The 13,680-nt window shown below is 34.7% G+C and overlaps 1 protein-coding gene and 1 long non-coding RNA gene across 3 annotated transcripts in view; one reads left to right on the top strand and one right to left on the bottom strand.

Annotated features, from left to right (window-relative positions):
• Positions 1-1,258: 1,258 nt before the first annotated feature.
• The window catches only part of LOC115450147 (gremlin-2), a 51,667-nt gene continuing 39,245 nt past the window's right edge, over positions 1,259-13,680 (bottom strand). The window contains exons 1-2 of one of the 2 annotated variants that reach the window (XM_030178131.2): positions 3,516-3,674; positions 1,259-3,388 (exon numbers count right to left, since the gene is read on the bottom strand). In XM_030178131.2, the coding sequence (XP_030033991.1) occupies positions 2,720-3,388 (669 nt within the window). In that variant the 5' untranslated portion in view covers positions 3,516-3,674 and the 3' untranslated portion in view covers positions 1,259-2,719. Of the gene's footprint in view, positions 3,389-3,515; positions 3,675-13,680 lie in introns of those variants that run through there. The other variant, XM_037442534.1, reaches the window with a different exon arrangement.
• On the top strand, positions 5,302-9,372 carry LOC115450148. The gene is made up of 3 exons (XR_003939258.2): positions 5,302-5,425; positions 8,806-8,897; positions 9,007-9,372. It is a non-coding gene; the product is annotated as an uncharacterized LOC115450148 (long non-coding RNA).

Raw genomic sequence — 13,680 nt, 5'->3', positions numbered from 1 at the left:
CCATGATGTGATAGGGGGCGAGCCTATCGCCATATCGGGCACAAATTCCAGACTTCGGGCTAATACTGAGCGGAAAAACCCAAATATCACTTTTCCACACCAAATATTCGAACCCAGGACCTTAGAGCGCTGCCGTACCACACATGCAGTACAATAACAACAAGTACCCCGGCGTTCTACTTGGGACAGTAAAACAAATCGCTAATAAGAGTCAATCAAATTTATTTATAAAGATGTTAGCTTTCATTTAATTTAATTATACATACATTAAATCCTAAATCCTTGAAGTATGCAAAGTATCTAGAAACAAGTGCACTAGAAATTCACTAAAATATATTTTATATTCTATGAATAATGGTATGATTGCGTTATAGCAAAAATAGAAGAACTATCATTATAAAACAAAGTCCCCTTTTCTGTCTGTGTGTATGTTATTGATTTTCTCAAAATTAAAAGGATATATAGGAAATATGGTATGGAGATATTATAAGACCATGGGAAGTTTATAGGCTACTTTCTATACCAGGAAAATATATAGCAGTACATTTATACCAGATAACCCGCGCAGCCGCAAGCAAAATAAAATTACAAAAGATTTAAAATTAAATTATTTTTCTATTCTTACAACATTATTTAACTCTATGTCAATTTCATTCGACATTCACCTGAGTAATGCAATCTTAAGATGATAAGTTGTTACATGGAACACTTATAGGTAAAGCATTGCGAAGGAAAGTAGGTACTTTTTACGTCTCTACCTACCCCTTTAGTAGTAAGGGCCTAGGTTTGAATTTATTTAATAAGTTTTGAACAAGAATATTAAAGATTAAACTAATTAACCATCTATTTTGTGTGTAAAGACCAAATAATGTCACGTAGTTAAATAATAAAAATAAACAGGCCGACATAATTGGCAAGAGTTACTGTTGAATAATAATAAATTTAAAGGTTTGTATAATGTCTTTATAAACGAATTTAATAGATATTGTGAATTACTACTATTTTTGTTTCTTTTGATATCCGCCATGTGAGACTGTTGTTTTGCTGTGTGTCAAAATATATTATATAGTTGGTTTAGCGTACAAATTAATAAATGTAAATTAAAGAAATCTTACTCAATTTAATTTAAATATATTTATAACCCAGGAGTCTCGATAGTCGACACTCTATGGACTCCAGTCCGCTTACCGTCAGTTGCTGGGTTCAGCTTAGCCGTGCACGTATGAAAAAATACAATAAGGGTCCGAATAAAACGATATTTATCGAAATCGTGTTTATTGTATTTGATTGTGACAGTATCGGTTTTTTACAATACGGCCTAAAATACTATGTTATTTGGCAAAATAAAATCAAAATGAATGTCAACTCGAATTTTGAAAATCTTAAGTACGTAAATGGCTTTAAGACACAAATTTTGGGCCAATTTCTATAAATATAACACACGCATCGCTCAAATACTTTTTTATAACAAAAACGCACCGAACGAACATTCTTACAACTGGCAAGAATTTTTAGTAACGTATTTTCAAATTTCGAACTACATTTTTTTTATTTGCAAATTTATTTCTCTTTGATTTACTTTAAATAAAAAATGAGTAAAAAGTTGCGCAAGGCTTCAGCTTTAACAAACAATGCCACTTTCTTCAACTGTTTGATATCAATATTTGAATACATTAATAGCTTGATATATCTATAAATATTATTAATTGTTACGCATAAGTACAATGTGACGACAACCTTGCATTTTATGTTAATAAATGCACGCGTCATGAGAGCAACAGAGATCAAAATATCTTACGCATAGTGGATTCATCAGCCATTTCTAGAAATGTAAACAAAGTGACCCATTCTTAAATATTTTTTTTTTGGATCCAATTTTATCCTTTAATTTCAATAAAGAAATCTGTTCATACAAATGGTTTACTGAATATAGTTACGATCATGCTGAACTACACATATAGTTACAATAGGATATTATCATAAGCGTTATAGATGGATATTTGTTTACGTTTCTAGAACTAAATGTTAAACACACCAATTAAATACATCCACAACGAATCCACCATATTAAATTACATACAATACCTTAATACAGGTAATATACAAAATATACTAAGATTATTATAAAATCAACTTATAAGCGTATTCTGTTATATCTAATAAATCATGAGATTTGAATAAATACAAACTACACATAGACTCACAACACTAATGTACACAGAGATTATACGTAACTCTTGAAATTAAAACTAATATCACACTATCCCGCACACATAGACGAAATGCACGCACGGAATAAAAATATATAATACGACAAATTCATATACATATACATTTGTACCAAAACAAATTCTTAATCGAATGGAAGGCCGACGATATCTAACACACTAGCTAATTAGTTTCGCTATGAACAATTAAAGCTCTCGCTCGACGGCTTGCAGTCCAAGCCGCTGTAACAATGTAACTCTACATAGCTATAGTACACCGTGCATCAAATTACGTCATCTCCACTGACGTATGAGAGCACGTTAACTGATTCTGTTCAACTAGTTCGCACAGTCCAACACGCGATCGAAAACAAAACAATTCGGTAACGTAGCGCCAACTCATCGAAGCTCCGCGCTTCTGCTGATCTGCTTCATCGGCGCCCGCGCACCTCGCTCGCAAGCCTCTGCGGCCGAACCGTCGCTAGTATGGAGGGACCATCGCCACAACTCCGTCAATTCACACCCACTGATATACACTTGCACTGTTTGATTTTCTGTAAACGCTTCCGCCTGAACGGAGGGTTTTGTCCGGGGCAACGCAGAGTCACAGTTATCCAGGTGAAGTTCTTGGGCCTGCAGAAGGAGCACGACTTAAACGCGGGCTGCGGGCGGTCGGTGTTGTCGCGACGGCGCGGCCCTTTCGGTATGTAGAACGAGTTGCACTGTCCGTAACAGAATTTATTGACCACAGTCGCCGGCAAACACCCCGGCTCGCGAATCTTCTGTAGTAGCGGTTCCGTTTTGCACCAATCTTCCTTCAAATATTCTTTCTTCGTTACGAGTAAAGCATTTTTAGATGATTTCAAAGTTTTTCGAAAATCAATTCCCGGAGGCAATTCGGTGCTCTCGTCCTGATCCGGCACTGACACTACCAAACCTGCCTCCGAGCTTCCGTCGCCCAATTCATTTCTTTGCACGTAAGTGGTGGAGGAGGCGGTGGCCTGCTCAGCGCGCCTTCGCTCCGCGAGGAACCTCTCCACCTGCTTGGTGTCAATGATGTCCAGGATGGAGTCGGACGGCGTGAACGGCTTCCTTCCACCAACGCCGGCGCTGGCGCAGAATCCGCACGTCGCCAAAAGCGCCGCGGCGGCAAACCAAATGTGAGATTTGAAGTTCTCCATCTGTAATAAAGATAAATTTGAGTCAATAAAATAATTAACAAATCATAACAAACGTCGTGACGATGCAAATAAGGCTCGGCGTAATTGGTGCCGTAGGCTTGGGAGCGGATGTCGTAGGCTAACTCACGTCGTGTGGCGAGATGGGAGCCGTGGCTGGTGGGCAGCGGGTCCGTGCGTCGGCGAGCGGCGAGCGATCGGATCGGAGCGCGACGTGCGTGCGCGGGCCGGCCGGCGGAGCGGTAATGAGCGCGAGACCCGCTCAATGGACCAGCGCTCAATGAACGAGAGATGACTCACCAGTCACGCACCGCGCCTCCCTCATAGAACCGTTACTCACTCGGCACAGAACCGACATGTGTTTCGTATTACCACCGCAGTATCCTTTTTACTCAAACCCTTTTGTTTACAAGCAATGTCGTAAATGCGATAATGCTGTCGGTTAGGAGTTAATAAAATAAAAACTAATAGGCAAACCTCCAAATCCCAGCTTACTGCCAAAGATTATAGAATATACAGAAAGGAATTAATGAGTATCTTTAATGTAGACAATAAAAAATGTAAAATCTACCTTCGTTGTATTAAAGTATCAAAATATTTTTAAAGATTATTTATTTTAGTTGATAAGACCAACGTATTTGTAATATTTATATTTTACTTACTAATTAAAAAAGTGAACTGTATAATTACAAAACATACATAATTTAAATATTTTTGGTTAAGTTAATTTTGGTTGATCATGAAACATGGTTGTTACTATAAAAATATAAGTTTAATCCAGTGTAACATCAAAGCAAAATGAGAATAATAACAGGAAGAAATTTCGCCATAAGATTATGATTAAATTAAAGCATTTGAAACATTACAGAACGACGCATTTTTGACAATTTAAATGCTGGCAGAGGTATAATGCGCCCATAGTTACACCAACTCGACCGAACACTAAATCAACTTTTTATTGCGTTTGGTATAAACAAATCTTGTATATTAAGAAATCTTTTTCTCAATAGTCGACTAAACTCTTTAACTACGAGTAGTCATTTATGATAGCTCTAATAATGTTAGTATTTCTGGGTGTGAATATTCACTTAATATCAGAAAATTCGATTGCGACTTTGTCGCGTTCTCGTAGGAAAACGATTTCCATTTTTTTTTATTAATATTGAGTAAGTTTCATGTAGTATTTCATTTAAAAGCATTTTGAAATATCTCAGAGAGACAAACACGCGTTAGGCATAATTATTATATTTATTCTTTATTTCAAATGCGGAGAAATTTTCTCACCTATAGTATGGCGTCAAGCCGGCCTAAGAGGCGCCGGCGCATGCTGGTAACCAAACAAAGCCAACCATCTGCGGTGCTAACGAAGCAAAACCGTGGGATCTAACTTAAAAAAATATTTATGTTCAATGACCCTTTAAACATTACTTCCTTACGAATTTTTTTTTTTTTTGTTACCTACATCAGAAAACATAAAGTAAAAATGTAATTTAAAAAAATATAACACTTCGATTTTCAATTTTCAAAATAGCATATCCAAGTGGCAATGGAAAAAAATCCAACGCTCAAAAAGTCAAACGACATTTTGGGAAGAGTATTTATTTACATAATAAAATGAACTATGCCCAATAAAAAAAACACATAATATTAATCCTACTACGTATTTCATGTCAATTTGTATCAGATAACCATTTGTCCTCTACAGCACACACTAAATCATAAACCCACAACAATATTTAAAATGCATCCCTTCAAATCGAACTCTCAGAGACAACATACATTTACGCATACACATCCAAAGTATTCTTTACCGCAGCGCAGGCGATGATTTTCTCACCTATACCGGCGCCAGGCCGAGCCGGGAGAGGCGCCGGCGCATATGCCGCTAACATCACGAAACAACGCGTTTCCGCCCATTTGTGCCCCCACAATGCTGTGAAAACGTACACAGCCTTCTGCGAAATGTAGGCGAAGTGTGGGTGGGACTTGTTTCAATAGTTGTAACAATATAAAAGTACTCTCGGGATACAACATGGTCAGGTAGGTACGAAATTACACGTTACTACATATTGATTTATTGATGTTAATTTGACGGACTTATTTTTACTACTTTTCGGTTTTCATTGTAGTCTATGAACATAGGAAACCATATAAAAATGTATATTTCATAAAATTTTATTTATGACGTTCTATTTAACACATATTTTTTATTTCAATTTAAGTTTATTGACTAAAGTTTGATATGATTGAATTTTATAGATTTTATAAAATAACTTGAACAAAGTAATGGGGATTGAAAGGTGTATAGAATTCCAGTGAGACAGAGTTACTGGCAACACTAGTAGTTATTAAAAATAAAAAGAATAAAGGCATACATATTTTTTGCATGAAGTATTTTAATGCCTGTTTATTGGATTATTCATTAAACAACAGTCCAAATATTATAAAGTCAACAAATCGCGTGTTCACCATCGCAGAATTATGCACAATATTACGCGAAAGGTTATATAAATATTAATTAATAACTCCAATTAAACTACATAAGTCATATATAAATCTGAGGAATGTGGGAGTTCAGGGAAACATTATACGTAATCTAGATCGAATCAGTTCTTAATCCTACGTGTTAAGTTAAAGGTCAACTTATGAAATAGGCGTATTGCTTAGTAGTGTTATAAAATAAGCAGTTAATTCAAGCAAAATGGAATTCATTTCAAATTTTAAAATTTTGTTTAGGGTTTACTTATTTCAAATTCATACCCGAGATGAGTTATAGCAAATAGATTTGAGAAAAAAGGTTATGACATTTTTTTTATTTTTTTTTGTTCATAAAAAGAACAATATTTTTAAAAGCAGTTTTGTTGTTTCAGTAAAAAGTATTATGATGGCTGTAATTGTGGAAAATATCGTTGCATTTTTAACATACATCGTAACACAAGAAGGATAGCGCGACAATAATAACACGTAATAAAATTGTAATATGTAAAATTATTGTTTGTCACTAGAATTTTCCTATATTACATCATATTTATATCAATTTACTGGCAGTGATTTCCATAAATCATAAAACGCTGGCAAAATCCTGGGGGCAATAAAACATACCTTAACACAAGACGATTTACGATAAACGGAAGTTCTTTTACATCGATACATTTTTTACTATAAGGGCGCTTAGGACTAAGGAATTTCATTCATTCAAACGTTCATTCAAAAATTGTTTTGTTCGCGTAGAGCTGTCAAAAAAATTAAACCGTAATATAAGCGATAAAAGGAACCCAAGCGACAGGCCGTCTGTGCGCCCACGCCGAATACAGCGTGTTTCTAACTTCATAATTTAATTATTTAATTATACACGACTGATTTGATAATTTTCAATTTGTTAGTTAAGGTTGTGTTTGCGTATTAATGAATTGGTTATTTTGCATTATGATAGCAACTGTATAATTTGTTTTACGTCGATTATACTTTTGTTTTTAATTATATATTGTACAAATCACTGATTTGATACAAGCTGGTCTAGAATTTATAAAAAAGAAATAACTTATTACATTTTAGTAACAGTTAAAAAATCGAACAATTCAAATATTTAACAATTTATTAGGTTTTAAATTATAAACTATCGAAGTATTAATCTATTGTTTTGTCCTCACTTTATGAATTCTTAAATTCTTAGATATAATCCGATATAAATATATATGTCTAAAGTTCGATACCATATATACAACATGAATAAAATGCCATGCGTAATTACGTTATTACTTTATACCAAAAACTAAAACTCAATGATACAAACTTATTTTTAGTTTAACCCAACGTTTCGTAATAGGTTTTACCGTACGATGTACTCATTCACATAAGTGATTAATTTGTATTAAGGTGGTAGCTCAAGGTCCATTTTCATACATTTTGTTTCGGCTTTAATCTGGGTAACTAAACAAGTATTGGCAAGTAAAGAATTTAAATTCACGTCTAGTTAGTGATTAGTTCTCGCAGTTGAAAGAAAAATGTAAAAATAATTAATAATCATGGATATTTCGGCCTTTAAAATTTAATATGACGAAATTTTAAAGGCAGAAATATCCATGATTATTAATTATTTTTACATTTTTCTTCAACTGCGAGAACTAATCACTAACTAGACGTGAATTTAAATTCTTTACTTGCCAATACTTGTTTAGTTACCCAGATTAAAGCCGAAACAAAATGTATGAAAATGGACCTTGAGCTACCACCTTAAATTTAATATTTCAAGAGGTTATGGAAGTGTCATGGCGTAATAATAGCAACATTCCATAAGGATAACTGACCATTATCCTGTTTGGTGGGAAATAAACATCACCATAAAAAGTCACATGACGATGTGAGTGTCACATACAATGTATATCTACATTTACCTGCTTCTATTGGTGTTGAGGTTTATGTGGAAAAGGGCAAATAAAAATAGAAAATAATAATTTATGAATCACTATATTAACAGTGTTTTTAATTATTACAAAATACATCCAGCAGAGAACACGTTTCATCGAAGAGTCAGATAGGGAAGGGAGAAGTGTAAAAACGTTTAACTTTATATGTTTATTAAAAGTTAGGGTTGTCAGTAATTCGAATTGTTTTAATCGTTAATTCAACAACATGGTAGAGCATTTATACCGAACAGACACAACATCACGCATTTATCCTCGAAGGGTATGCAGAGGCGCAACTAGCGCACCCACTTTTCGCCAAGTGTGTTCGGTCTCATGATAATATGATAGGAGGCGAGCCTATCGCCATATCGGGCACAAATTCCACACTCCGGGCTGATACTGAGCAAAAAACCCAAATATCACTTTGCTCGACCCGGGATTCGAACCAAGAACCTCAAAACGCTGCCGAGGCCACTGGGGCAATCATCATTAATATCTCCCTAAATAAATATGCCCGCATTCATTCAAATATTACAGAAACGTTTACGTAACACATAATAAGTTTAGAAAGAACCGACTCTTTAATATTTGATTCGTAAAGGAACATTATTATCTTTACTCTATCTCTCAGTAACTGTTCTATTTTAATCTGAAAACTTTCATAATATTTTATGCAATTTAAGCATAATATAATTTCAATTAAGGGACTTAATTTTAGGGTATTTTGCGACCTAGAAATAGTATAAAAAAAAGAAATACACTGCGATTGCAGTCTACACAATCAACTGTAATGTTGTCCGAAATGACACCCAGACTACAATGGGTGTGAACTCCATTGTTATCATTTCTAGAGAAAACTCAGAACTTACATGGAATCGGGCCTCTTCGAGACAAGACCTAGGTCCATAATCACGCTAGTTACGACCTCGTGGGTTCGAAACATGATTACTTCTTTCCTAGGTAGTGTAATATATCAAGAAAATATTTCTCAAATCTGTTTTGATTATATTACAGATGGAACAAGAACTATGATGATAATTCTTCTGTGCTTCGCACTACCCAGAGATCAAAACGTAATGTAGCAGCTGACTGCTGCGATTCGTATGGTAAGATTTTTGGAACCCGAATCAATCTAGTAGCCTCCGCATACTATTGTTAATTTAGGTATTGGGTACTAGAAAAAAAATATATTATATTTTGCTAAAACATTTACAGCTTGTGATAATGATCACCCTGTATAACTATCTGGTCGCCGTGATGTATGGAGCCCGCTCCCTAAAGGCGTCCAGTGAAGAATGCCGCCGAGCTTCTTAGAAGAATCTTAGGAATATGCCGTCTTAATGGTGTATTTAAAGTCTTGCCACAGAGGTGATTTTATTTGGAAAAACAAGTTCACGTATGACATAGAAAGTGATCGTTTGTTGTAACTCCACCTGAGGTGTAAATAAATTAAACAAGTTCTTAATTTGAAATACGATTTTTGAATTAAGAATCTGACCGAATTTATTAAGTACATCATTACTTATGTTTCTTTTACATGGGCCGTTAGGAATAGTTTGTTTAAGAAAAAAAAACATTTTTCACTGCTAAATAAAATTATTCATTGCTAATAATTATGTATTTAAATGTAATATATGGGGCATTCCACGTGAAGCGGGCACGAAAAAAAACTCGATGTCTCAGATTTTAGTAATATTTGATTATGTTATACCTGTATATGTCCTCGCTCCAGATACAAAATATTATTAAAGTATAAAGCGTGGTTAGCGAGTTAAAGGACTTTGAAGTTTTGACTGGCCGGCTGGTATGCGCCACTTCGAATCCAATTATCAAGTTGAATCGTTAGAGCGATGCAAAACATGATAAAATACTCTGATCTAAAGTATTTAGTTTAATTGAAAGTTTTTACTACTTCGCTCTTTCTGGCGACCGCCGCGCTTCGGCACTGTAATCGGTCTAGCTCCTAAACTACTTCTCAGCCCATTATGAGACTTCGCAGGGATTATCTATACAATAGTAGCTATTTTTAGAAAAAAAATTAAAAATATTTAAATATGCCAACTTTGTTAAATTCAAGTTTGAAACTTTCAAACACACTTTTTTCAAAGAAAAAAAATTATTTTTCAATTTCCAAAAATACAATAAAAAAGCTCATTAAATGAAGTATTTATTTCATTCCTTTATTTATTTTATTGTAACATTTAAAAACTTGATAATTGGATTCGAAGTGGCGCATACCAGCCGGCCAGTCAAAACTTCAAAGTCCTTTAACTCGCTAACCAGGCTTTATACTTTAATAATATTTTGTATCTGGAGCGAGGACATATACAGGTATAACATAATCAAATATTACTAAAATCTGAGACATCGAGTTTTTTTTCGTGCCCGCTTCACGTGGAATGCCCCATATTTAAAAAACATCAATTATAAAATATATTGTTATGTCAATAAAGATATTCGTAATTCTATTTTGTACCATTATTATTGATCTCCTTTTCCTTTACTGGTATTGAAGTTTTTTTTCAGTGTAACCCTATATATAATTTTTACAATTTATTTTTACTAACACGTCATGGTTTGATAGTAGGTACCTACTATAAGGTATAGGTAGGTCTAACAAGAACGGCTTTGTGTGCTATCAATAATAAAACAATGGATATCGTTTCTTAAGTAATATTTTTAGATTCATAGAATCGAAACTACCGACTTATTTTAATACATGCTACTACGCAAAACCTTAGCATTATAAAATGCGTTGTCCAAACGTAGTCCTAGGTCACCCCAATATACATTCCCCATTAAATACATTTGACAAACTTTTGTCAACAAGAAATCGTCATAGGATTTAAAGTATACCAATTCCGTGAAATCAAATTGTTGCATTAAATTCTGTTATGCAGCGTTTGCATAACAAGGCACAGTTTAACAAGCGGCGGGTATTCGTATGTGCGGCGACAGAGAGGCGCCGCGGCGTATTGTTGCCCGTCTCTACATCAACTAACTTTAATCGCGTCCAATCGCTTTGATCGGTCGCAGCACGGCGCGGCGCCGGCGCACCGCGTTGCCACCAAAAAAAGTCACGCGCGCCGCACACTTACGATTTTTTGTTGGACGATTTTTTGTAGCGCGATATATAGTCGGATAGCTGGTGTAGATTTTGAGTGATGGCGTATCAATAAATATTTGTGTCAGTGGTAGAATTGAAAAATATTAAAAATAATTTAGAGAATATATTTATTTACAGCAGAGCTCACTAAAACGAACCAGTACGTAATCGCATTCTTTCACTCTTACATTCTAAGGAGGTAAATAAAGACTGAATTACACCCACAGACTACCCCATGATACAATAATGAGACCACTTCATCATATATAACACATATTTAATCTCAATTTCCAATTAAGCTGCTAAAAAAGGAAGTCCAGATGTCTATAAAAAGAAAGCGACATCTAGCTTTGAATTGTAGAATTAGACCAACTCTTGTACAATCAAAACTAAAAGTTGCTAGTGTGTGGCCCACAACAAAACATTAAACCAGGTACCTACGTTAATGCGAGCAGACACATAAATCAAACCGAAGGCTCTAACAACTTATGACATAAAATCCTTTATAATTCACACAATAAAAAATCTATACCGAACGGCCGGCCGCGCCACGCACCGAATAACATTATAGGATTAATACACTTTTGGTTTCTTTTGTACCGAACAATTAGAAACGTGATAGCAGTGACAAAAAATATCTTAAACTTTTTTTGGTTTTATCCTAACGAATGACAGAGGTCGCTAGGGTTCTCGGAAATTGGATTAAATAATGTGCGAAAATGATTTATATTATAAGTTGAGGAGGGTTTGTGGCAACAATAACGCTTGATTGGGAACCAAAAAATTGTGGTGTTAGGACAGCTCCTGACTAATAATGTTTTTTTTTATTCTGACCATAAGTCTTGATTAGCTTAAATCGTGTATTGTATAACAAATTAGAAACGACCGTATTGAAACGACTAGTGGGATGACGATGTTCTTTTTTTAAATTTGGTTCTTTTTTTTTATTTAAATTTAGCTTTATGACACAGACTATGATTAAACTCTTTTGGCATTATTTTCCAATCAATTATATTTGGGTAGGAAAAATATTAAAAACTAAATGTCACCTCCTTCGTTTAGTAGTAGAGTATATTAAGAGCAACGTACCAAAAGTTCCCGAATTCGAAAACCAATTCGGATAACGCTGTGTGTAGCTGGTTCTGAAACGATTTATTCTGAGTTGGATCATCTAGGAAAGCGTAATATCATGCAGTAAATTTATTGTGTAAATAAATTGAAGCGGCGATACCCTAGTTGGGTGTGGAACGGACTGCCAAGACGAATGTCCGCAGGTTCAAATCCCAAGGGCAGACACCTCTGACTTTTCTAAAAAATCATGTGTGTATTCTTTGTGAATTTATCGTTCGCTTTAACGGTGAAGGAAAACATCGTGAGGAAACCTGCACATCTGAGAAGTTCTCTATAGGAATTTTGAAGGTGTGTGAAGACTACCAACCCGCACTAGGCCAGCGTGGTGGACTAAGGCCTAATCCCCTCAGTAGTAGAGGAGGCCCGTGCTCAGCAGTGGGCAAGTATATAATACAGGGCTGATATTATTATTTATATATAATTATAAAATATTTTTTCCGTAACTTATTTATAAAAGCGTGTTGCGCCTACACCACATTAAAGTAATAAGGGTAAGTCGAAGACGAGGTATTGATCTATAATAAAAAAAACATTTCATTCAATAAAAAAAATGAAACAATACTTTAATCCGACAGAACATGAATGGCGCACGCAAATTATTGTTCATATCAATAACAATTTATTTGAACATTTTATCTAGAATAAATAACTGCATATTAATTTCTCATGTGAGTTATCCATGGACAATAACGACGCCTCGTATAGATTATAAAAGCTATTAACCATTCCGTGTCGCAGAGAACTATATTAGATAATTGTTAATCTGTGGTCTAATATACCAATCTTTATGTAAGGTGCAAAATAATTGTTTAAAGGTTCGTAAATAAATATATTATTTACAATCTTCTGGATGGATGGTAAGTCACACCAAAACGTCTAGAAAGCAAATTGAAATGGTGTTAGAACTGACTTACAGTAAGCTGCTGATTACAAAACATTGATTGCTTTCTTGCAGTATTTGCTAAAGACAATTGCCCGTATTCATAAACGTTATTTATCTAAGGACGGAGCATTGCTGTGGTAACAAGTCTGTTGCTCAGTGCTGACGGCATGGCAGCCTTCGCAGTGCATAAACATAGGGCCGTTGTGATTGGCTAATATTGACATACAATTTGAATCTAGTTGTCTGTCAGATAAACCAAGCTGAGAAACGGTCTTGTAATCACAGTAATGCCCCGTCCTTAGATGAATAACGCTTATGAATACGGGCAAATAAGTTTAAGGGACGAGAAATAAATGCTTCCCCCACAGCCACCCCCCCCCCCTCGGTCACAATTAATGCCGAATGAATGACCATACCTTCTTTAATAAATATTACATCGCACACAATACAATTTCGTTTCCAAACATTACTTAACTTTGATTTCAACCCTACTTCATAACACCCGCATACAATTAATACAACTTATAAGAACAATTACTAAGACCAATGGAGCCGTTATATTTGAGCAAAGATATTAAACTATATAGTTAGTTATAGACTGGACATCAAGGTTAAATTTTCGCTCCAAAAGTGATTACCAATTGGTAATAAGTCGTTGTCTTATTTCAAATGTCCGTATGACAAGATGTCATATCCTTATATATTAATACAAAAATAATATATTTACAGAAAATATATATTCGCATTAAAAAACGTGCAAATCATGATA

Source organism: Manduca sexta, chromosome 24 (assembly GCF_014839805.1).
Source record: "Manduca sexta isolate Smith_Timp_Sample1 chromosome 24, JHU_Msex_v1.0, whole genome shotgun sequence".
In the NCBI taxonomy this organism is placed as follows: Eukaryota; Metazoa; Arthropoda; class Insecta; order Lepidoptera; family Sphingidae; genus Manduca; species Manduca sexta.
The sequence above is the reverse complement of the archived record's forward strand: the minus strand, read 5'-3'. Positions and strand labels throughout refer to the sequence as shown.